General features: G+C 47.4%; 1 protein-coding gene across 1 annotated transcript in view; it reads right to left on the minus strand.

Annotated features, from left to right (window-relative positions):
• LOC119978355 (rasGAP-activating-like protein 1) overlaps positions 1-26,294 on the minus strand; it is a 398,828-nt gene that overhangs the window by 305,728 nt on the left and 66,806 nt on the right. The window contains exon 5 of the mRNA XM_038819933.1: positions 3,593-3,722. Within this exon, the coding sequence (XP_038675861.1) occupies positions 3,593-3,722 (130 nt within the window). The remainder of the gene's footprint in view (positions 1-3,592; positions 3,723-26,294) is intronic.

Here is a 26,294-nt window from a genome sequence, read left to right on the forward strand (position 1 = left end):
ATTCTTTCATGATGCAGGCCATTGGGTGCACGCTGTTTACCAGGGCTGATGATTTCATCATGCTCCCCATGGATCCCAAGAAACAGCAGGAATGGTCTTGGGATTTGCAGCTATTGCAGGATTCCCACCTCTGCAGGGTGCCATCAGCAGGGTATCATTTCCGCACAGCAATTTATGCCTTTCGCTCACCAATTTCAGTCAGAGTATAATTTCTGCATTTACATGCAGACACATCAAAGAACCTTTGTTTGCTTTGCGATCTTACTTTTCTTAATGAACCGGAAGCAAAACACTGGAGATCTGAAACAAGACTGAAACAGAACACAATTCCTGACTTGTTTAGCAGCCGATTTGAACCCCCCCAAACCCCCCCCCCCCCCCCCCCCCCCAACATACAAAAGAGACCACACCTCCATACCCCTGACCTTCATTAAGCATTGAAGTGATGTCGAATTGACTGGTGAATGAATACAATTCATTAGTGCCAATAGGAAATGCAAGTCTCTGTTTAAAATGTTGCCAGCAGAAACATCTTCTATTTTCACATGCAGATCAGGAGATGTCACTGGAGCCTATAAATATTCAGAATGCGAATTGACCTCATCATTCACGAGTTCAACAAAGTTACAAGTGGATTGTGAAGATCAACTTGCATGGTTAATATTTATGATATTCAGCGAGTCTCAGTCAGACTTCCCTAATGATGGAAATTTCAGAATTCATCATCTGCAATAAAGAATAATCACAATTTTATAGCGTCAATAATGGAGACTTATGCAGAGTGTAAATGACTTCCCATTTATCTAGAGCTGCTTTTATACTGTGTTACGATGCTGCTGTCACTGATTTTCCAGTGCACTGGCCTCATTCAGCCAGCTGCAACCTAAGAGTAACCTGACTAAAGCTGGACTTAATGAGTTCTGGTGTTAAATTTAGGTTACTTTCAGTTGCATAAGATTTTCAGATTGTCAACCACGACAGTGAGGGAGAGGGTGGTGCAGTGGTAATGTCACTGGATTAGTACTGTAAGAGCCCTTCATCAGCCCAAGCATGCTCAGAGGAGACATGTTCAAATCCTACTAGGGCCGTTGGTGGAATTTAAATTAAATTAATAAATCTGAAATTAAAAGTTATTCTCGGTAATGGTGAGCATGAAACTATCAGAGCTGTCATCAATTGTTCTAAAAATCCATCTCATCCACAAATATACGTTCGGGAGGGAAATCTGTCATCCTTATTTGGTCTGACAACAGCAATGTATGGTTGCCTCTTAATTGCACAGTTGCTTCACAGCTCCAGGGTCCCAGGTTCGATTCCCGGCCTGGGTCACTGTCTGTGTGGAGTGTGCACATTCTCCCCGTGTCTGCGTGGGTTTCCTCCGGGTGCTCCGGTTTCCTCCCACAAGTCCTGAAAGACATGGTGCGGGATTCTCCGACCCCCCGCTGGGTCGTGGAATCCCGGGGGGGGGGGGGGGGTGAATGAATCCTGTCCCGCCCCGCAGCTCCGAAGCCGGTTTCAGTATTCTCCGGCACCGGTCTTTGGGCGGGGGCGGGGGTCACACCATGCCGGCCCCGATGGGCTGAGCAGCTGTCAGTTTCTGGCCAGTCCCGCTGGCGTGGATGGGGGGGGGGGGGGGCCACGGGGGAATCCGACCCCGGGGGGGGGGGGGGGGGGCCATGGTGGCTTGGCCCGCGATCGGGGCCCACTGATCTGCGGGCGGGCCTGTGCCGTGGGGGCACTCCTTCCTTCTGCGCCAGCCCCTGTAGGGCTCCGCCATGGCCAGCGCGGAGATGACACCTCCCTGCGCATGCACCAGAATATGCCGGTCGGTCTGCGCCTGCGCCAAATTATGACGGCGGTTCTGTGCATGCGCTCACTCGCGAAGTCCCTTCGGCACCGGCTGGCACAGCGCCAGCCTCTCCAGCGCCGGCCCAGCCCCCAGAAGTGCAGAGAATTCCGCAACTTCCGGTCGGCCCGACGCTGGGGTGGTTCGCGCCGTTTTTTACGCCGGCGTCGGGCCACCTTGCTGATCCGGGAAAATTCCGCCTATGCTGTTAGGTAATTTGGACACTCTGAATTCTCCCTCCCGAACTCGCGCCGGAATGAGGCGACTAGTGGATTTTCACAGTTACTTCATTGCAGTGTTAATGTCAGCCGACTTGTGAAAATAAAGGTTATAAAAATAGGGTCATGCTGATAGACATTTGGAATCGTCAAAAAAACACTGTTGCCACCCAAGTGTGATCCTCCAAGTCTTCCTATATTCCCAGTAGCCACAATGATCGAACTTATCAGATCCCAGTATTAAAATGTGTTAATAACAGTTGACTGCAGTTAATCCCGTTTTATATAATCAGTGACTATACATATCAATCAATCCCAATTTACAAAAAGGAAAAAGATTGGAATATTCCTGGTTGCCATTTTTGCGTGTTCCAGTTCACATTAAATGTAGCGCTGTTTAAACAATGGCCAGGATTTTACGCTGGGGCAGGATCCCTCCACCTCGCTGGCTAAAATGTCGAAGGCCAGCCCCTCCCCACTCTACTGACTTGCCCCACTGCAATTTAATGGGCGGCAGGCCATTCTATGGCTCCAAGTAGACTTAGCCCCCATCAAATTAATCAAATGCTCGGCAGCTCTCTGATCCCAGCAGCGCCACCACGAGGTGTGGCCACTGCTGGAATTGCAGCAACGACCAATTGTCACTGCCACAAGACGCAAACGTACCTGGGGAGGGAAGGTCTTGCCGGGCCAAGTTGACAGGCCCCAGCGAGGACAATAGGGTCCTGGGTGGACAGGCCAGCAGGGGAAGGGAGCAGAGACTGTGGCGAGGAGTGTGGGTACAGGGAGACTTTGAGGAGCCTCCAGTAGAACCAGCAAGCCTGAAAAAGGAGATACCCTCATCTCATCCAGCTCAGCCCAAGCAGTGAAAGTATCTGGACTTCACTCTTGGTATCTGCCTCTGCCCACAATGGGGAAAATTGTGGCAGGAGCAGCACATAGGTAGCCAAGAACAACACCCCGGGCATGGCCCAATTTATAGCTTACCCACCTAGAGAGCATAAAATTCCGCCCATTGGGCAAGGTTTTCCTGCCCACCATGGTATGTTTTCCGGCAGCCGAGACAATAGCCCATTAGCTGCTAGCTTCCAGTGTTTCCAAAGTCTACAACGTTTTACGTGGCCCGTCTGTACTGCTGCCGGCGAACCCGAGAGGATTGTGCATGCAGGGAAGGATCGGATAATCCCACCCTATGTTCCAGTACAGAGAACTCAAGACCTTATATTAATAGCACGAACAAGCATTTTGATTGTGCCTTTGAAATAGACCTAGATATTTTACACCGGCCAAAATGAAAGTCTGCTCAACAAGCCAAAGAAAGGAATAATGTGACTGTAACAATCAGTATGATGGGGGAAATAGATGATGAGGGAGATAGAGGGCGATAGATAAAAAGGAGTGGCATAATAATGAATGAAAATCATCTTGCGTGTGCAACAGAAATACATGACTGGGCATTCTCTTTATTAAGATGAAATACAAATTTTCTTTTGCAGATGCATATCCTTCACAGATCAATTCCCCTCACCTGGCCTCGATAAGCTGACATCTGAGAGCCTTGGTGTGCTGTTCTTGTAGTATCTCTAAGCCCAGGTGTATCTCTCCTTGAATCTCTTCATCTGGGTTAATCCGAGTCAGGTTTATCCAGTTGTCAATTCCTAGAAGAATATTAGTTCCCATTATATAAATATCAAATATAAAAACAGGCTGGAAAACAGCAGACAGGCAAGACTTTGAAATCAGCCAAGTACTATATCAAAAACGATTCTCTTCCATTAGATTTTTTTTCATAATGTGGAGATATTTTCACTGATTTGACCTTTTAACTGTGCTCATTACGGCATCTCAGAATTTTTCTTCAGGAGATTAAATAAATTTCGCAATGAGTAAATTGTACATGATCTGCGGAGGAGGAGCCTTCTAGCGAAAATGATACTTGCACCTACTGGGCTCATCTAAGTGTGTTCTCCCACTCAAACCACAAACTCTGGCACAGCCAGTGCTGGAGAGCAACAGCACGCACAAGGCACGTGGGGGGCCTCCAGATTTCATTTACATACACATTATGGCAAGGTCGAAAGCTGCATATTTTGTATAGCAAGATCTGTTTTTCAGTTCTGTCAAGAATTCATAACTCATAATTATCCTTTATTTCTTTTTTTAAAATAAATTTAGTGTACCCAATTAATTTTTTCCAATTAAGGGGCAATTTTCAAACGGCCAATCCACCTAGCCTGCACATCTTTCGGGTTGTGGGGGCGAACCCAATGGGCAAATCAGTAACAATCAGTATGATGGGAGAATGTGCAAACTCCACATGGACAGTGACCCAGTGCCGGGATCGAACCTGGGACCTCAGTGCCGTGAGGCTGCAGGGCTAACCCACCGCGCCACCGTGCTGCCCTATCCTTTGTTATTTCACTCAAAATCTTGGTAATTGGGGGACATGTGTTCCCTTCGAGCTCTAACGCTATAAATCTTTTCAGTTATTATTCTCACACAGCTCATTTTCAGTTAAATTGGAAGGAAGAACTCCATATTATGTCCCTGGAGGACTTCTGGCTGAATTCTGCTGATAAAATGCCGAGAAATGCTGGGAAAACCACTGACAAGAAAGATCAGCCGGAGGCAACTGGGGAGGTATCTATTTTTCAACATGGCGACTTGACGACTGAGCTCTTGATCCGGCACTTTCCAAGGCATTAAGACTGATGACTGCTGATATTATCAAGGTTATTGATGAGTGACTCGGTCTATTCGCACAAAATATTACACAATCCTGGTAAAAGTCTTGACAAAGTTGAGGCGAGAATTCTGACTGCGGAAAAGGCAATTTTCTCGGGAGAGGCCCATTAACAGTCTATTGAAAAACAGCTGCTCACAATGCCGGAACCTTTAGATGATTTAAAGAACTGAAGCTGGAGGAAAGATGTTCGGATTATTAGTTTACTGGAGGGAGCTGAGGGTAAGAATGAACAACACCTCCTCCACAATAGTCCTCAATACCGGGGCCCCGCAAGGCTGCGTACTTAGCTCCCTTCTCTACTCCCTGTACACACATGACTGCGTGGTAAAACTTGGTTCCAACTCCATCTACAAGTTTGCTGACGATACGACCATAGTGGGCCGGATCTCGAATAACGACGAGTCAGAATACAGGAGGGAGATAGAGAACCTAGTGGAGTGGTGCAGCGACAACAATCTCTCCCTCAATGCCAGCAAAACTAAAGAGCTGGTCATTGACTTCAGGAAGCAAAGTACTGTACACACCCCTGTCAGCATCATCAGGGCCGAGGTGGAGATGGTTAGCAGTTTCAAATTCCGAGGGATGCACATCTTCAAAAACCTGTCCTGGTCCAACCACGTCGACACTACCACCAAGAAAGCACAACAGCGCCTATACTTCCTCAGGAAACTAAGGATATTCGGCATGTCCAAATTAACCCTTACCAACTTTTACAGATGCACCATAGAAAGCCTCCTATCTGGCTGCATCACAGCCTGGCAACTGTTCGGCCCAGGATCGCAAGAAACTTCAGAGAGTCGTGAATACCTCCCAGTCCATCACACGAACCTGCCTCCCATCCATTGACTCCATCTACACCTCCTGCTGCCTGGGGAAAGCGGGCAGCATAATCAAAGATCCCTCCCACCCAGCTTACTCACTCTTCCAACTTCTTCCATCGGGCAGGAGATACAGAAGTCTGAGAACACGCACGAACAGACTCAAATACAGCTTCTTCCCCACTGTCACCAGACTCCTAAATGACCCTCTTATGGACTGAGCTCATTAACACTACACCCTGTATGCTTCAACCGATGCCAGTGTTTATGTAGTTACACGGTATATCTTGTGTTGCCCTATTATGTATTTTCTTTTATTCCCTTTACTTCCCATGTACTTAATGATCTGTTGAGCTGCTCGCAGAAAAATACTTTTCACTGTACCTCGGTACACGTGACAATAAACAAATCCAATCCAATCCAATCCACCAGCAATGCCAGGGTGCCACGCTGCCTAAAGGAGACCCTCAGAAGTGCCGTCCGACTTGTTGTCGTCTGTGGAGACCAGTACTGAGCTGTGCTCGCCCGAGGTCTCTGGGCAAAGGAGATTGATTCCACGACTCTGGAAACTCAGGAATCTGCACATCAAAGTGAGACGAGCTGTCTCGCTCTAATATACAGATTTGTACATGGGCGGAATTAACATCGCCATGTCTCATGAGATTGCATTAAATATCACGAGGCATTGCGAGCCGGGTAGATCCCAGAAATGGGGTCTCCCGGCCTTGATTGGTCACTCCGCACCACAGCAAGCTGCTTTTCAGTCTCAGCGTAGCCATTACATCATGCTCTATGTTTAAAACCCTAACCATTTATTGTTGAAAGAAATCACTAAAGTCCGAACAGCTTTGGATTCCCTGTTGACTCAACGTGCTGAGAGGTGTATAAAATTTGCCAAACAAAAGCTATAAGAATTTGGAAATAAACCAAGTAGGTACTTAGCTCTCCTTACAAAGAAGAAAGCAGACTCTTGGACTGTTTCTTCTGGATTGGATTCAAAGGGCAACAAGGGGGTTAAGAATGAGGATATTAAAAAGGTATTGAAAAAGTTTTAATGTAATTTTATATAAAACAAATCAGTCTGAAAATGCATTAATATATATGAGGCAATTTGTGTCTTTTTTTGAACTCCCAACAATTTCAAAAGACCAAGGTCGACCTTAAACGCTTCCATTTCTAAAGAGGAATTATTATTATCTGGGTTGAAGGGTCTATAATGTGGTACAGCTCTGGGACCTCCGATTTTGGAAGTGAATTTTATAAGAAATTGAAAGATATGCCAATAGAATCTATGATTGGTATGTATAACCATTCATTTGATGTAAAACAGCTACTTCGGTCTCTTAAAGAAGCAAATATTTAATTTTGAAGACAGGTAAAAGTCCGGAAGATTGCAGGTCTGAAATTCCTTTCTAAAATACCGGCGTTGCGCTTGGAGTTATTTCTTCTTTGAATTATCCAGGTTGATCAGACTGGGTTTATAAAAGGCCAAAATTCATGTAACAACGTCAAGAGGTTATTAAATATCATTCAGGGTGCTCAAAAAACAGGCAATAGACAGCTTGGTGCTTTAATTGGACACAGAGAAAGCATTTAATCGTGGAGTGGAATTATTTCCTTTATACATTTAATACTTTTGACGTTATTAAATGGACACATTTTAGAAAAACCTACTTGCAGCAGTTCTCACTCTCAGTTATAAATCTAATCATTTTTGGCTTCAGCGGGGAAACAGGCAGGATTTCCCTCTATCCCATTGTTGATTGCAATAGCTATTGAGCCGTTTAGCTGTTGCAGTTAGACAAAACCCTTGGGGCGCGATTCTCCCAAAACGGGAGAAATCGTAAAGCTGCCGTAAAACCCGGGTGGGTTTTACGGCAGCGCGCCCCTTCCCGACCGGGGACCGATTCTGGTCCCCGGTCGGGGCTAGCAGCCCGACGCCGTAGGCTCCGGCAAGACGGGCTTAACGATTTTCGTTAAGCCCGCTTGCCGGAGTTAGCGCCGGCTGACGCGTCATATGACGTCAGCCGCGCATGCGCAGTTTGGAAGACTCCAACCCGCGCATGCGCGGGTGACGTCATCGCGTTTTTGCGCGAAACCCGCGCATGCGCGGGCCGGGTTGCCCCTCAGCCGCCCCGCGAATGGATACTGCGGGGCGGCGGAAGGACAAGTAGTGCGCGGGCATCGGGCCCGCTGCCCGCGATCGGTGCCCACCGATCGCGGGCCCATGGCACCCTTGGCACGGCCGTGGTACGGCCGTGCCAATCGGTGCCATGGTTATTAATAGCGAGTTTGTGACGCCGTTTTTACGAACGGCAAGACCAGGTGTGTTTGCCGTTCGTAAAACGGCGGAAAGGGCTGGGCTTTGGCCCATCTAACAGCTGAGAATCGCTGCCGGCCGTAAAAAAACGGCGGCAGCGATTCGGGTCGGGACTTCGGCGGGGGGGGGGGGGGGGAGAATAGCGGGAGGGCGGCAAAAATGTCGGGAAGGCCCTCCCGCTATTCTCCCACCCGTCGTGGGGGGCGGAGAATTTCGCCCTTGGTACTTGGTTTATCTATTGGTGGAAAGCAGCAGAATATTATGTTTTATGCCGATGATGCTTTAATATTTCTGTTCCTGCTATTGTTGATATTACAAATCAGTTTAATTTCTCCTCAGGTTATAAAATATATTTTGCCAAATCTAAGGCTATGGGGGCAATTCTTCCAAAAGGGAACAAAGTCCCCCAGTGAGCGCATTAAACCGCGTGTTTGCTGGCATTCGCAGTGCCAAGAAACACATGGCTATTCAACGCGACTCACATTGAATAAAGGGACTGACCAGGGAACACACGGCAGAGGTCGCACACTGCCACGTTTGTACAGCGGGGAACTCCGCTCACCAGAACTCCCCACTGTAAAATGGCGTCCCGCTCTCCGAGGCCCTCAAAACGATCCCAACCTTCCCCCCAGCTCAAAGGCACTCAAAGGGTCCCTGCCCACACCAGGGAACCCCACTCCAATCGCGCTCGTGCAAAAAATGCCAGCTTGGCACCTTGGCAGTGCCCGTGCCAGCTGGCTGTAGCACCTGGGCACCCTGACAGTGCCAGTGTGGCATCAAGGTAGCACTGCCAAGGCACCAGGCTGGCATTGCCAGAGTACCAGACTGGCACTACCAAGTTACTCAAGTTGAACCAGCAGTTCCACGGCACCACCCTTCCCAAAGGGTATGCAGCTGGCGGCCTCCAATCCCCTGAGAGACCTCCACATGTGCCGTTCCCGTTTGGTCCCCGTTTGTGGCGCTCACCCAAGATCTCGGAGGCGAAAGGGTTGAACCCCCAAAGCCTCAGGTTCCTCGGGAATCTGCACATTGGAGTGAGTCTTACCCATTGTGGGTGGGATTCACATTGCAACGTCTACCAAGGTCACGTTGGATCTTGTGAAGCATTGCAAGTGAGTAGATTCTGGGAGCAGGGTCCCACAGCTTTCAACGGCCACACTGCACCATGGAGAGCTACTTTTCCTGCACAGTGTGGCCGTTGAATTGGGACCTATACCTTAGAAACGCTCATTGGGTGGCCTCCTCCTCTTGATCCCTTCCCCCTTGGATGGTCCCCTTCTGATTTCACTAAATGGGGTATTTTCATTACCCCCTCATTTGGTCAGCTGTACAAGGCAAATTTTACTCGCATCCATGAAGTGTGATCTGCATTGTTGGACCTCTTTACCCATATCATGGCTGGGCAGGATAGCATTGATTAAGATGAATTTACAACCAAGGATTTGTTACCTTCTACAGATTATATCTATTTTACTTTTGGTTAAGGTCCTGAACCTTTATAGGGAACAAAAAGAGACCTTGTTTAAAACTGGCCTAATTGCAGCACAAAGGAGGCCTCTGTGTGCCTAATATAAATTTATATCAGCTAGTCTCTCATCTTAGATGTAAATGGGAATGGATAAGAAGGGACCCCACTTCCATTTGCCTTGATATTGAGGCTTGTCAAACTAAATATTCTTTGCAAATATTCTTTGTTTCTTAGAGATTTTAAGACAGTGCCAGACAAATAGGAGAATCCAATAATTATTAATATTCTGAGAGCTTGGAAGATGATTTAGACAAATCTAGACTAACTTCTGCTCTCACTCCGATACAGGGAAACCCTGACTTCCCTCCGGGTCTCATGAAGCAGGGTTTTGACACCTGGAGTGATAGGGTACTCACAAGATTAGTGGACCTGTCTAGAGTGGCTTCTTTATTATCGTTTAATCGACTGTGTCAGCAATGTGATATCCCCAGACAGGGCGAGATTCACCGCAAATGCGGAGAATCGTAAAGGCTGCCGTGGGACAGGCCGTGACCCACGGCAGCCTTCACGGCCACTTCCGGGGCCGATTCTCCCCCCCGGGCGGGGCTAGGAGCACGGCCCCGTGCGTCACGGCGGCGCGGCCTTGATGACGGTCGTCAAGGCCGCATGTCAAGCGTCACGCCGGCAAACGCAGCCGATGACGTCGGCCACGCATGCGCAGGTTGGACAACACCAACCCGCGCATGCGTAGTTGGCATCTTTTCCCTCAGCCGCCCCGCACGATGTGGCGGCTTGATCTTGCGAGGCGGCGGAGGGAAAAGAGTGCGTCCGTTACCGATGCACGGCCTGCGATCGGTGGGCACCGAACGTGGGCCTATGCCCCCCTTGGGCCTATGCATCTGGCGCCCGTTTCAACACGGCAGCGAGCAGGTGTGTTTGCTGCCGTGTTGAAACGGGCGTGAAGGCCCGGCCGCTCGGCCCATCGGCCTCGGAGAATCGCCGCTCGCCGGCGTGGGTCGGGCGTGGATGGGGAGAATAGCGGGAGGGCATGAAAAATGTCGGGAGGCCCTCCGCTATTCTCCGACCCGGCGTGGGGGGCGGAGAATCGCACCCTTGTTGTTCATTTATTTACAACTTAGAGACTTTATCCATTGCAAAAAAAAAACTGGCACCTTAATCCCAGTGTCTCCCTGTAGAAAAAATATGATTGATCACGGATCAGTTTAGCACTGGTTTAGGGGCTGGTTTAGCACAGGGCTAAATCGTTGTCTTTGAAAGCTGGCTTTGAAAGCTGGCTTTGAACACAGACCAAGACAAGCCAGCAGCACAGTTCAATTCCCGTACCAGCCTCGCTGAACAGGTGCTGGAATGTGGCGACTCGGGGCTTTTCATCGTAACTTCAGTTGAAGCCTACTTGTGACAATAAGCGATTTTCATTTCATTTTTCATTTCATTTTCATCCAAAATGATGAATTAGTAAGTTTTCTGACACTTTATGTTCTAGAACCAAGACAAATATGCAAGAGGTACTGTGGTTTTGGGAAAGGCATCTTGTGGTGAATATTGATGAAGGGATTTTGGGGATATCTAGGAGAATTCAAATACAATTTTTGTCTGTAATAGAGTGAAGATGATTCTACCAAAAATTCTACATCGTTTGCATATTACACCAAGTTTAGGACATAATGCTGGACACCACCATATGTCCATTGTGCCAAAAATGTAGAATTGCAGTAGGGGACTATACGGTGTCTGGTCTTGTGTCAAAATAAAAAAACTATTGATCAGGTACACTGAAAGAGCTGGAGCTTGATCTTGGAGATTGACTCTTGTGTTTTTGATTTTGGGGTCTCCAGATAAACGTATAGATGGTAATCACGAGAAAACGTTGTATAATATTCTAACATGTAAAAATATTTTATATTCTTGGCTCAATGACAAGTCAACTTCTGAACAGAATTGGCAGGAAATTATAACGGAGTGTATTCGAATGGAATTTCTAACTTGTATACTTTCATCTAAGTCAGACTTATTCCAAAATGTATGGGGCCCCTGTCATAAATAATGTGGTGTCAGATTTACTTCTACGAGGCTTTCCTTAGAATATACAGTACTGTCCCTAATATACAGTAGGTGAGGATGTGACCCTTTAGCCTTCTCTCTTCCTTTTTATTTTATTCTTTTTCTCCCTTGTTATTTTTTTGGTGTCGAAGCGCAGGGTTAGGTGATGCAACTGTGGTGTTTTTATATACGGCGAAACAATTGTTCTTTACTGTATCAATTTTCTAGGTGTGTTGTTTGTTTGTAAATAAGAAGGGAAATGACTCAAATAAAAATATTTACAAACAAAAACTTGGTAACATCCCATTTCACCTATCTCCACGCCATTCACAGATGGACAACCCACCTGCCACCATTCCCAATCAGAATCCTCCTTATTGACAATTAGAATCCTACCTCGTCCACAGACAGAGGGCAGGATTTTTTGGATGGCGTGTTTTCCCAAAATTATCAGCGAGTGACGCGTCCCTGCCAATGTCAACTGCCTCGCGGCCAATTAACGTTCCATGCAGCGTTCACTGGCTGGGGGCAGGACTTCCACGCATCACCCAGGAGGAACTCGCACCTCAGAGAGACATCGGACAGCAGCTGTATAGTCTCTGCAGTACCATTGGGAGCCGTGGCCACTTCAGGGGGGCTACACTTGGTCCCCAGATTCTAAGTGCTGGGATCCCAAATCAAAGATAAGCCTGGGAGTCTCACATTGGGGGCATAAGTGACGGAGTGGACGAGAGGTGGGGATTGGTTTGGACAGGCCAGAATGGAGAGGCAGCACCCAAGAGCAGGCACGGTAGCACATTGGTTATCACAGTTGCTTCACAGCTCCAGGGTCCCCGATTCGATTCCCCGCTGGGTCGCTGTCTGTGCGAAGTCTGCACTTTCTCCCCGTGTCTGCGTGGGTTTTCTCCGGGTGCTCCGGTTTCCTCCCACAGCCCAAAGATGTGCAGGTTAGGTGGACTGGCCATGCTAAATTGCACTTAGTGTCCAAAAAGGTTGTGTGGGGGTCACTGGGTTACGGGGATAGGGTGGCGGTGTGACCTTAGGGCTCTTTCCAAGGACCAGTGAAGACACGATGGGCCGAATGGCCTCCTTCTGCACTGTAAATTCTATGATTCTATGAAGAGGGCCATGCTTCTTGGTGAGGGTCTCCAATTAGGAAAGGGGCTAGTGATAGAGGTGCACAGAATTTCCTACCCAAGGCCCCAGCAAGATACCCTGCTTGGCTCCCCCCTTCCACCTTTCGGGTTGGGTCAGATGAAGATGTGGGACAGCTGGAAAATGGAAGTAAAATTTGTGATATTTTTCAATTCAGGGTGAGTGCAGGAATATCACTAGTACAGTCATCGATGTAATAGAAAAAGAGAAGAGAGAGGTAGGAATAGAACAAAAGATGTTCCACAAAAAGCCAGACATATCTAGGACCCATATGGATTGTAGTAGCATCACCACTTATTTGGAATGGAGTCAAAAAGAAGCTGTTCAATGTGAAAGCAATATCAGCCAGCCACAGGAGGGCAGTGTTGGATGGAACCATTCAGGAAAGAAATGAAGAATGCTGGGGCCACCCGGGTGTTAAGTAATGGGTTAAGAGACATTGCAATTAGTTGTTTCATTTATGTTAAGTGTCCAATAATTGACACTGATATGTAAAGGGGCTTCAGGTGGCCTCTGGGTCTGGTGATGTGTAGAGTTTTGTACAGAGTCTGTTGGAAGAAATAAAAATATGTTGGTGAAAAAGGAACAGAACTTTTGTCTCTTCATACCACACCATCTAATACGTCTAACAACTGGTAGCAGAGGATGGCTGCTGTGTAAATGTGAAGGGTTGAAAGATACAATTTTTCCAGATCAAACCAAGGAGTGAGTGAAAAAAAAGGGATATATGGCTGAACCCAGGATAAAGATGGCTGGATATGACTATCCTCCCTTATTTTCTGAAAGGGAATCGTACGACCAATGGAGAAGTGCAGTAGTTATGTGGACTAAGGTAACTGCTTTGGGAAAGAGAAAACAAGGTATGGCATTGGCTCTTTCTTTACCATATGGCAGTAAAATCCGAAACAAAGTGCTTTCTGAGCTGGAGTTGGAACAGTTAGACTCAGAAGAAGGTCTGGCGACTTTATTACATTATATGGATAAGATTTATAAGAAAGATGACTTGTTAAGTGCGTATGAAGCATGGTCAATTTTGATAAGTTCCGGAAAATGGAGGATTTCTCCGTGGAAGACTATATAATGGAATTTGGCAGACTATATAAAAGGCTGCAGAAACACAACCTGGAATTTCCACAGTCTGTGTTGGCCTTTACATTACTTGACTGTGCTAGAGTGAGCAACGTGGATAGGCTCCTGGTTTTGACAGGAGTTCAGTTTACGGATAAGGATACCTTATTCGAACAGATGACAAAAGCTTTACAAAAGTTTCTGGGGAAACATTCGATTCCGATGGCTCTGATGACCCAAATAGGTCAGCCTGCAATAAGGCAGAATATGGAAGATACACTACTAACAGGATGGCAAAATCGTACAGCTACAAACAGGCCTCAAGACTATAAAAGGAGACCAAGACAAGGAAATTATGAAGACAGAAACCCAGTTAGAACTTACAATAGGAAGATGAACCCCAGAAATGCATGGGGCATGATAAATTGATGTTTTTGATGTGACTCTCAATGCCATTATGCTTTCAACTGTCCAACTCATTATGATAGAGTGTTTGAAGTGACACATGACACGGAAAAATCAGAGGAGGAAAAAGATAGTGACCAGAAAGAAGGCACTGTCCTATTAACAAGCAGTTTTACGCCGGTAATGAGGCTGTTGGTTGCAGAATCCTTCAACTGTGCTGCATTGGACAGTGGCTGCACATCTACTGTGTGTGTGATTGACTGGTTAAAATGTTATCTGGACTCCTTGAATGCTGAAAATCGTAACAAGGTTAAGGAATTTGATAGTTCCACAAGTTTCAGGTTTGGGGATGATAATACTCTGAAGTCACTGAAAAGAGTGGTGATCCCTTGCAATATTGCTGGAGTGAATCATTTCATTAGCACGGATGTTGTATCAAGTGAGATACCTTTGCTTCTGAGCAGAAGACCATCAATGAAGAAAGCACACATGAAAGACGGTGGACTTACAATTTACAGAGTCGGGGCACTATTGTATTCCATTACTGACAAATAATATTTCAAGTAGAATGGTTAAGGATGTGTTAATGGCAGTTGAAAATGGGACTTTAGCTGATAAAAAGCTTGTTGTAGTAAAACTACATAGGCAATTTGCACATCCGTCTCCTCGGAAGCTGAAAAATTTATTAAAGGATGCAGAGGTAAGGGATGACGACTATACTAAACTGATAGAACAGGTTAGTGATCGCTGTGAAGTTTGTAGGAAATACAGAAGGAAACCAGCATGACCGATAGTAACCCTACCTTTGGCCAAGGATTTTAACGACATTGTGGCCATGGACCTTAAGATCTGGGATAAAGTAAATAATATATTTGTTTTGCATTTTGTAGATTTAGCAACCAGATTTAGTCAATCAACGATTGTACGAACTAAAGAAAAGAGAGTAATTCTGGATCAATTTGTGGAAAAATGGATCAGGACAGGAATGGGTCCACCGGCAAAATTCCTTACGGACAATGGAGGAGAATTTGCTAATGATGAGTTTAGGGATATGTGTGAAAACATGAATATCAGAGTTATGAACACGACTGCAGAAAGCCCATTTAGTAAGGGTGTCTGCAAAAGAAATCATGCTGTCATCGATGACATGCTTCGGAACATTTTGGCAGATCGCCAAAACTGCAGGCTAAATTCAACTTCAGCATGGGCGGTACATGCAAAGAATTCATTGCAGATGGTTGGGGGCTAAAGTCCTTATCAATTAGTGTTTGGTAGAAATCCTAAAATTCCATCCATTTTGGATGACCAGCCTCCAGCTTGGGAGGGGACTATAATTAGCTCTGGTTTTGTTGAACATTTAAATGCATTACATAGCAGTAGAAAAGCTTTTTTTGGAAGCTGAAGTCTCTGAAAGAATTCGCAGAGCTTTAAGACATAATGTACGGCCATCAGATGCCGTTTTTCAGCATGGAGACATGGTATACTATAAGAGAGACAATTCTAATGAATGGAAAGGCCCAGGGAAGATCATAGGCATAGATGGCAAAACAATTGTTTTGCAACATGGTAATCAAACTGTTAGGGTACATTCATCAAGGATAATGGGTACCGATTACAAACTTTTTAATTTAGACAGAGCAGACAGACATGACGAGGAACCAGAGTCATCTGGTACGGACATGTTACAGAATTATGAGGACCAGTTAACTGATATAGACAGGTTTTCTGTCGAGGAACACGACACTTCTGATAAATTAGAACAGGCCATTTTTCCGAAAAGGCAACTGCCAAACGTTGGTACAAAAGTGGCATACTTGCCTGAAGGGTCTAGTCAATGGAAGGGTGCAACTGTTATTAGTAGAGCAGGGAAGGCCATTGGAAAGTATACACATTGGTTGAATGTACAGCATTCAGGGGAGGGAGTTAAGACAATGGATTGGGAAAACAAAGTTCAAAAATGGAGGGCACAGAAACGCAGTGCCAGTTCAGATATTACATCGGATAGTGAACAGGTTCACAGGAACAGGTCGAGAACTATTGAAAGGACATCCCACAACAGAAGGGAAAGATCAAGCAGTAACAATACAGAACAAGATACCTGGTGGGAGAGGGGACGTAGTTTATCGAGATCTCGGAACATGAGTAAGCCTACGAATACTAATAGGAGTAGAAGCCCACATGCACGTGAGATTTTGGTGGCTTCAAATAAATTAGATTAAAAAGTTATCAAAGATGCTAAACAGCAAGAATTGCATAGTTGGAGTGAATTTGGGGTATACACGGAAGTACCGGATAGGGGACAAAAAGATCTATCCCACAGATGGATTTGTACGGAAAAGGTTCTTCCGGATGGAACTTATAAGGCAAAGGCCAGGCTTGTGGCAAGGGGATTTGAAGAAAACTTAGAAGATCAGGATTTTCCCTGTTTAGCACAGGGCTAAATCGCTGGCTTTGAAAGCAGACCAAGCAGGCCAGCAGCACGGTTCGATTCCCATAACAGCCTCCCCGAACAGGCGCTGGAATGTGGCGACTAGGGGCTTTTCACAGTAACTTCATTTGAAGCCTACTCGTGACAATAAGCAATTTTCATTTCATTTTCATTTCATTTAAGGGTAGATTCACCTACAGCAGGAAAGGTTATTTTAAAGATTTTCTTGGCTCTGTTAGCCACAAAGGCATGGGAATGAAAATCTATAGATATAAAAGCTGCCTTTTTGCAGGGGCATCAGCTCCAGAGAGACATTTTTCTCCGTCCTCCTAAAGAAGCAGCTAATACAGAAGGGGTACTCTGGAAGTTGAACAAATGTGTATATGGATTAAATGATGCATCTAGAGTGTGGTACTTTTCGGTAAGGTCAGTTTTGTTAAAGTTAGGCTGCTACCAGTTGAAAGCAGATCCTGCAATGTTTTACTGGCACTATAAAGGAAATCTTTCTGGCATCTTTATGATGCATGTCGATGATTTTCTGTGGGGTGGGACTAGTGATTTTGAGGCTATTGTAATCTCTGATTTGAGGAAAGAATTCAGGGTTGGAAGTCAGGCTTCCGGTGCATTTAAATATATTGGTCTGGAAATCGGACAGACTAAGTTAGGGGCAATTTTACGTCAGCAATCTTATTTGGAAAGCATCAGCCCAATAGCAATTAATCGTGGCCGGGTTTCACAAAAAGACGTAATGGTTTCAAAGATAGAAAAAGAGCAACTGCGAAGTTTAATTGGGCAACTGAACTGGTTAGGTAGACAGACTAGACCGGACGTGAGTTTTGATGTCTTAGAGTTGAGTACAAAAATGAATTGTCCCAAACTAAAAATACAGGAGTGTGTTTTGAAGTTCCCGGTTTTAGGTGCCTTTAGGCATTTGAAACTCATAGTTTATAGTGATGCGTCCTATACAAATTTATATAATAGGGTTTCAAGTGCAGGAGGTTTTATAATTTTCCTTTTGGGGAACAATGGTAAATGTTGCCCTCTTGTGTGGGAAACAATGAAAATAAGGAGAGTGGTCAAAAGCACTTTGGCTGCTGAGACGTTAAGCCTTGTGGAAGCGGTGGATATGGCTTTTTATATAAGTCAGATATTGACATATATTTTGGGATTGGGGGTTTGGGTAATATACCTATTGATTGTCACATTGACAATAAATCCCTGTGGAAAAATGTGCACTCTACAAAAAATGTCAATGAAAAGAGGTTACAGATAGACATCGCAAGTTTGAAGCAGATGTTGGACAGAGGGAAAATAACAAAAATTAAATGGATCGACAGTGGCTATCAACTGTCAGACTGTTTTACGAAAAGAGGGGTGAGTTCACGGAAACTTTTGGATATTGTTTCTGTGACTTTTTTTCTCCAAACAAAAAAAAAACTGTGAAAAAATGGGGGGAAATCACGTGTGTGTTTTAGTTTCTTGAAATTTTGTTTTCACCTAATAGATTTTTTTCTCCAAGGAAGGGGAGACTGTTAAGTAATGGGTTAAGAGACATTGCAATTAGTTGTCTCATTAATGTTAAGTGTCCAATAATTGACACTGATATGTAAAGGGGCTTCAGGTGGCCTCTGGGTCTGATGATGTGTAGAGTTTTGTACAGAGTCTGTTGGAAGAAATAAAAGTGTGTTGGTGAAAAAGGAACAGAACTTTTGTCTCTTCATACCACAGCATCTGATACGTCTAACACCGGGTAGGGGAATGAAATGTGGAGGTATTGGACACCAGTGGCAGAAAGGAGACGGTTAAGGCCAAGAAAGTGGAAACTAACAAAGTGGGGAATTGGGTTGGGAGGGTCGAGGATGTGGATGGGAAGAGGCTGGACAAGGGGAAAGAAATAGTTGTGTTAAGAAGAAACAGGTTGAAACATTAGGTCCACCAAGACAGTTCATTTTGTAAATCTTTCTTCTTCACCAGTTATTACACATTAGATTAAGCTAATGCTTTCATGTAAATGCCAATCTCCTTTGTTGCACCTTCACTTCAGAGCGATCAGTTGGAAAGATAAAGATAATAAAAGTCTTACACTCCAGAGAAATATCTAAAGACTCAACCTTAATCCAGCTGGTGTCTGATCTCTAAGTACTGTATTGTTTAACTTGGGTTCAATTTAATTCAGTTACATATTCTTTTATCATTAAACATTTTAGACATCCAACCTTCTGAATATTGCATGCTGCTGAATACTGACTGATAATAAGCCTCCGTTCAAACCTTTCACAACCCACAATCAGGCATCAGGAACAGGCTGTCTCCCTCTCAAATGAGCAAGTCCAGATTGCCATATTAATGACACTGCAATTTATAAATCTGCAAGAATGGGCAGAGTGCATCATTCATTACTCACTTGTTTTATCTGAAACGGGTGTTTGTTTCTTCATTTAAAAATTGAGTTTACTTTATTTGATTCCATTTTAAATTGACAGCCAGAAAGAAAAGTCTTTATGAATCATAATAATCTTTATTAATGTCACAAGTAGTCCCACATTCACACTGCAATGAAGTTACTGCGAAAATCCTCTCGTCGCCACATTCCGACGCCTGTTCAGGTACACTGAGGGAGAATTCAGAATGTCCAAATTACTTTACAGCATGTCTTTCGGGACTTGTAGGAGGAAACCGGAGCACCTGGAGGGAACCCACGCAGACACGGGGAGAACATGCTGACTCCGCACAGACAGTAACTCAAGCCGGGAATCAAACCTAGTACCATGGAGCTGTAAAGCAACAGTGCTAATCACTGTGCTACTGTGTCGCCCTTTTTTCATATAATGTAAAGTATTTCCGTATAATGTAAAGATCGTGGCAATTTGTAAGCTTATTGGGAGATCAGTGCTTCCTGATTCTTGGACAGGTCTGCATATATATTGGAGATCTTGCCATTCCAATAAGAGCCTATCCTGTGGTTCCGGATGCGGTAACATTGGGAATGGACCCACCTCCTTTCTCAGAAGGGCCCTGGTTTGCAGGTTTCTGGGCCAGCATTCTTCTAAACGTCGGCTAAGTGTTGACACCAGTGTAAACACTGGAGTGTTTCACGCTGGCGTCAACAGGCCTCTTGACCCAGCGATTCCGTGGCCCACAGGGGACCAGCATGGCACCAGAGTGCTCCACGCAGCTCCGGCTGCCTTACGTTGCCCTGCACTGCCAGTTGTGGGTCCGCGCATGTGCGCAGCGGCCACTTCCCGCCAGCCCCACACAACACAGCGATGCCACACAGCGGGCCGGTGCGGAAGAAGGTAGTGTGGTAGGCTATATTAGGGGTATCGGGGTACCTAGGTGGGATGTACCTTATACTTTAGTATGAGTGATAGAACCTGCCTGCTGGTTCCGCCCAGCAGGCAGAGCATAAGAGTCTGTGTTTCACCCACAGCAGTCATTCTGTACCAGAGCTGCTGGGGTAACTACTTGTTCATTAAAGCCTTCAACTGGGGACTTCCGGTGTGCATCATGAAGTAAGTGAGCACACACGAGGCAGCTCCTGCCTAAGGTTGCAGAAAAGAGCTCTTTTTTGGGCAGCACGGGTTGGAATTTCGATGAAAAGGCGTGGGTGAATGTTCAAGGAGTATTTTCCCCCAGGAATAGGATGTTTCTTGGTTATCAGACCCTCATAAACAGTGCAAGATGTGTCTGAACAGCAACAAACTAAAGCCTCTGCAAGCATGCTAGCGGGGGAAGGGCCAGCTTATAGGTCTCAAGCTGACCTGAGGGCCTTTATGAAAGCTGAATTCTAGCAGCAGAGGGAAGAACTGTGAAAAGATCTCACCAAGGCCATTGAAGAAGCGGAGACGGACTTCCGGTAGCGGTGATGCGGAGCTAAGCCGCACGTTCAGTGGCTCCCACTATTTTCGGACTTTGGGTCTCTTTTAAGGGCTCGTAGTGGTGCTGTTTGGAATTTTCCCCGTGTGGGAATACTCCTTCTCAGATTCTCCACCGGTGGATGGCCTGGACTAGGAGTGGAGCGGTCAGAAAACCGGCTTTGCAGTTGCGGCTAAGCCGCACCGCAGCTCCCGCTACTTAAGGACTTTTGGGCCGATTTGAGGGCCCCAAACGGCGCTGTCTCGATGAATCCCGGTGGGGGAAGGTGTCTAGAGGAGCATTCCCCTTAATTTATGGTGCTCACCCGGAGTGGGGCAAAGGAAAAGGCTGCAGCAGCTCCACAAGAAAAGCGGGGGAAGAAGGACAAAATGGCGGCCGGCGGAACACCTGAGGACTGGTGGAAGTGGGCGCAGGAGCAGCAAGCTGCTCTTCTGCGCTGTTTTGCGGAGCTGAAGGCTGAGTTGCTGGACTCACTGAATGCGACTACCAACAAGCTGCTTGGAGCTCAGGCGGCCCAGGAGGTGTCTATCCGGGAGTTGCAGCAGCAGGCCGCTGAGCGGGAGGAGGAGGCCGTGGTCCTCGTAGGGAAAGTGGAGTTGCACGAGGCACTTCACAAAAAGTGGCAAGACCGCTTGGAGGAGCTGGACGTTTGCACGAGGCGAAAGAACTTGAGGATCCTGGGCCTGGCGGAGGGGCTGGAGGGGTCGGATCTCCCATGGTACGTGACCACGATATTGAGCTCGTTGATGGGAGCGGGGTCCTTCCATTTGCCCCTGGAGCTTGAGGGAGCTCACAGAGTGCTGGCCAGGAGGCCTAAGGCAAATGAACCCCCGCGGGCGGTGCTGGTGCGGTTCCATCGATTTAGTGACCGGGAGTGTGTGCTGCGCTGGGCCAAGAAAGAGAGGAGCAGCAAGTGGGAGAATTTGGTAGTACGAATCTACCAGGACTGGAGTGCGGAGGTGGCAAAGCGGAGGGCCGGGTTCAACCGGACGAAGGCGGTGCTGCATGCCAAGCAGGTCAGATTTGGAATGCTGCAGCCTGCGCGTCTGTGGGTGACATATAAGGACCGGCACCACTACTTCGAGTCCCCGGAGGAGGCGTGGGCCTTTGTGCAGGCGGAGAAACTGGACTCGAACTAGGATCTGGGGACACACTATGGCCGTTGCTGTTTTCGCTGTTGCTGTTCTTCAATTTTGACACGTGTTTTTTTATGCTGCTTTTCTTTTTGCTCTGTTTCCGGGTGGGTTTGTCTGTTGGGTATGGGTGTGGGGTATGTGGGGAACGTTGGGGGTATGTGCTTTATATGTTCTCTTCTGTACGTGGCTGGGGGTTGGGGTGAAACTGGATTTTGAGGAGCTGCGTCAGAAGGGTGGGGTGTGGCAGTGTGAAAGCACGGGCTTTCCTCTGGTTGTCCGCGCTGCGGGGCGGGGGGGCGGAGCTGGAGGTGGGGGCGTGGCCTCTACTGGTTTTCTTTCCCACGCTGAAGCGGTGCCAAGGAGTTGTGGCAAGAGGGGGATGACCCCATGCCGGGAGGAGATGGGTTTTGGCAGGAGCTGCCGGGTCAGCAGAAGTCAGCTGACTCACGGAAGTACCATGGAGGGATCCTAGCCTGGGGGGTGGGGGGGGATACCGGGTTGCTGCTGGAATGGCCAGGAAGGAGCTGGTGTGGGCCGGGGGGGGTAGAGGAGAGGCGTTATCGCCATGGGGAATGGGTCAGGCGGGGCGCGCTGGCTTGGGGCGAGCAGTCGATAAGCTATGGCTAGCCGGCAGGGGAGAGGGGGAGGTTGCTCTCTGATTCGGCTGATTACCTGGAACGTGAGGGGGCTGAATAGGCCGGTTAAGAGAACCAGGGTATTTTCTCATCTGAAGGGGCTGAAGGCAGACGTGGCTATGCTCCAGGAGACCCACTTGAAGGTGGCGGACCAGGTTCGTCTGAGGAAGGGGTGGGTGGGGCAGGTTTTTCACTCAGGATTGGACGCGAAGAACCGGGGGGTGGCGATCCTGGTGGGGAAGAGGGTGGCGTTCGAGGCGGCTGAGGTGGTGTCGGACAAGGAGGGCAGATATATTATGGTGAAGGGTAGGCTGCAGGGAGAGAAGGTGGTGCTGGTTAATGTATATGCCCCGAATTGGGATGATGCCAGCTTCATGAGGCGCTTGTTGGGCCGCATTCCGGACCTGGAGGCAGGGGGCCTGATCATGGGCGGAGACTTTAACACAGTGCTGGATCCCCCACTGGACCGGTCCAGTTCAAGGACGGGTAGGAGACCGGCGGCAGCCAGAGTGCTGAGGGGGTTTATGGACCAGATGGGAGGGGTGGATCCCTGGAGATTTGGGAGGCCGAGAGCGCGGGAGTATTTCTTTTTCTCCCATGTCCATAGGGTCTATTCCCGAATAGATTTTTTCATCCTGAGCAGGGGATTGATCCCGAAGGTGCAGGATGCAGAGTATTAGGCCATAGCGATCTCAGACCATGCTCCGCACTGGGTTGATCTGGAGATGGGGGAGGCGCGGGACCAGCGCCCGCTCTGGCACCTGGATGTGGGGCTGCTGGCTGATGAGGAGGTGTGTAGGAGGGTCCGGGGAAGTATTGAGGGGTATCTTGATACCAATGATACGGGGGAGGTCCGGGTGGGGATGGTCTGGGAGGCTCTGAAAGCAGTGATCCGGGGAGAGCTGATCTCCATCCGGGCCCATAGGGAAAGGAGGGAGAGCAAGGAGAGGGAGAGACTGGTGGGAGAGCTCCTGGATGTGGACAGGAGATACGCGGAGGCACCGGAGGAGGGGTTGCTGGGGGAATGGCGCAGTTTGCAGGCCAAATTTGACTTGTTGACCACCAGAAAGGCGGAGACACAGTGGAGGAGGTCGCAGGGCACGGTATATGAGTATGGGGAGAAGGCGAGCAGGATGTTGGCGCATCAGCTCCGCAGGCGAGATGCGGCTTGGGAAATTGGTGGAGTGACGGATAGGGGTGGGAATGTAGTGCAGAAGGGGACAGAAGTAAATGGGGTCTTTAGGGACTTCTACGAGGAACTGTACCGGTCAGAACCTCCGATGGGGAGAGGGGGGATGGAGAGCTTCATGAACAGGCTACGGTTCCCAAGGGTTCAAGAGGAGCTGGTAGAGGGGCTGGGGGCGCCGATAGAGTTGGAGGAGCTAGTCAGGGGGATTGGGCAAATGCAGTCAGGTAAGGCGCCGGGGCCGGACGGGTTCCCGGTGGAATTTTATAAAAAGTATGCGGATCTGGTGGGCCCCCTGTTGGTGCGAGCCTTCAATGAGGCATGGGTGGGGGGGCTTTGCCCCCGACGATGTCGCGGGCACTGATCTCTCTGATCCTGAAGCGGGATAAGGACCTCTTGCAGTGTGGATCATACAGGCCTATCTCGCTCCTCAATGTTGACGCTAAGTTGCGGTCCAGCATCCGACCCGATCATGGGGCTAACGCCCCATTCTCCGCGATTTCACCGAGGAGGCGAGGAGAATCCAGGCCCTGAACCCGTTGGGTACTTAGTAAACCTCCGTCAGCTCAGTCAAATCGGCAAATTTCCTTCCCACAAGCAGGTCCTCAAAGCATCTAATCCCCAGCTGGTCCCACTCCCTAAACCCAGCACCTAGTCTTGTTGGGAGAAATCTATGGTTACCGCAAATCAGAGTATTCATATTCATGCCCTCCATCCCAAAATGCTGCTGGCACTGATTCCACACCCTCAGTGTAGAAACTATCACCGGGTTTGATCAGTATCTATTTGGCGAGAATGGCAGAGGCGCCGAAACCAGTGTCCTCTAGGTGGACCCCTTACAGGAGGCTTCCTCGACCCTGCCCTATATCGACCCTCTGTCTGCCATTCACTTCTGGACCATGACAATGTTTGCAGCCCAATAATAATTGTGTAAGTTTGGGAGCTCCAGGCCACCATTTATCCCTCTCCAGGAAAGTTCCCTTGGTCCGCGGAATCTTCCCCATCCATACAAAGCTCAGGATCAGCCTCTTAACGTTTTTGAAGAACAATTTGGGCAGGAAGATTGGGAGATTCTAGAATACAAACAAGAAACTTGGCAGAATCATCATTTTCATTGTCTGAACTCGCCCCACCAGGGACAGTGACAACACATCCCATCTCTTGAAGTCCTCTTTCATCCCCTCCTCAACTCTTGCCAAATTTAGCTTACGGAGCTGGGCCCAATCCCATATCACATTGGTATACCATCAATTCACTGCGAGACTGTGAGAACGAGTGAACATAAGGCTTTATTATCCAGGAACTTGCCTGCCAGTGTCTGCTGTACAAATGAGCGCCGCCCACAGGTGGCCGGTCTATGTATCACCCCAGGGAGGGCAGAGCCAGAGACGGAGCCCACCGGGGTTCCAGTACAACACCTGGAAGTAGGTCGTATTATCATTTCCTGGTCATAGGTCACAGTACTATACAGACAGTTCATATTCAGGTGAATACATTCACCACACACATGTAGCTCCAGATACTAGAATCTCAATCTTACCAAGCAAAATAGAATCTCACTCCTGTCCTCCGGTGCTAATCGGGAATATCTCACTTTTTATCATGTTGAGCTTATAACCAGAGAAGGTGCCAAACTCTTTTAGAATCTCCAGTATCTTACCAAGGCAATTTGTGGGGTTTGAAATATACAGCAGGGTCATCTGCATATAGGGAGACCCAGTGTTCCACTTCCCCCTCCCCGCCCCGCTAAACACCACTCCATTCCCAAGAGGACTGAAGAACCATCGCCAATATCTCAATCGCAAGGGCAAAGAACAAAGGAGAGAGCGGGCACCCTTGTCTCATCCCACACTACAAGTTGAAGTTTTTGGAGTTAACCCCATTAGTCAGAATGCTTGCCTTCGGGAGCTTGTACATTAATCTGACCTAGTCTACAAACCCCTAACTGAAGGATCTAAAGAGAGAGCTAAGACGAGCAAGGATGGGACATGAGAAGTCTTTGGCAGGTAGGATCAAGGAAAACCCAAAAGCTTTCTATAGGTATGTCAGGAATAAAAGAATGACTAGGGTAAGAGTAGGGCCAGTCAAGGACAGTGGTGGGAAGTTGTGTGTGGAGGCTGAGGAGATAAGCGAGATACTAAATGAATACTTTTTGTCAGTATTCACTCAGGAAAAAGATAATATTGTGGAGGAGAATGCTGAGACCCAGGCTATTAGAATAGATGGCATTGAGGTGAGTAGGGAAGAAGTGTTGGCAATTCTGGACAAGGTGAAAATAGATAAGTCCCCGGGGCCTGATGGGATTTATCCTAGGATTCTCTGGGAAGCCAGGGAAGAGATTGCTGAGCCTTTGGCTTTGATTTTTAGGTCATCATTGGCTACAGGAATAGTGCCAGAGGACTGGAGGATAGCAAATGTGGTCCCTTTGTTCAAGAAGGGGAGTAGAGATAACCCCGGTAACTATAGGCCGGTGAGCCTAACATCTGTGGTGGGTAAAGTCTTGGAGAGGATTATAAAAGATACGATTTATAATCATCTAGATAGGAATAATATGATTAGGGATAGTCAGCATGGTTTTGTGAAGGGTAGGTCATGCTTCACAAACCTTATCGAGTTCTTTGAGAAGGTGACTGAACAGGTGGACGAGGGTAAAGCAGTTGATGTGGTGTATATGGATTTCAGTAAAGCGTTTGATAAGGTTCCCCACGGTCGGCTATTGCAGAAAATACGGAGGCTGGGGATTGAGGGTGATTTAGAGATGTGGATCAGAAATTGGCTAGTTGAAAGAAGACAGAGAGTGGTGGTTGATGGGAAATGTTCAGAATGGAGTTCAGTTACGAGTGGCGTACCACAAGGATCTGTTCTGGGGCCGTTGCTGTTTGTCATTTTTATAAATGACCTAGAGGAGGGAGCAGAAGGATGGGTAAG

This window comes from Scyliorhinus canicula, chromosome 1 (assembly GCF_902713615.1).
Source record: "Scyliorhinus canicula chromosome 1, sScyCan1.1, whole genome shotgun sequence".
NCBI classification, from domain to species: Eukaryota; Metazoa; Chordata; class Chondrichthyes; order Carcharhiniformes; family Scyliorhinidae; genus Scyliorhinus; species Scyliorhinus canicula.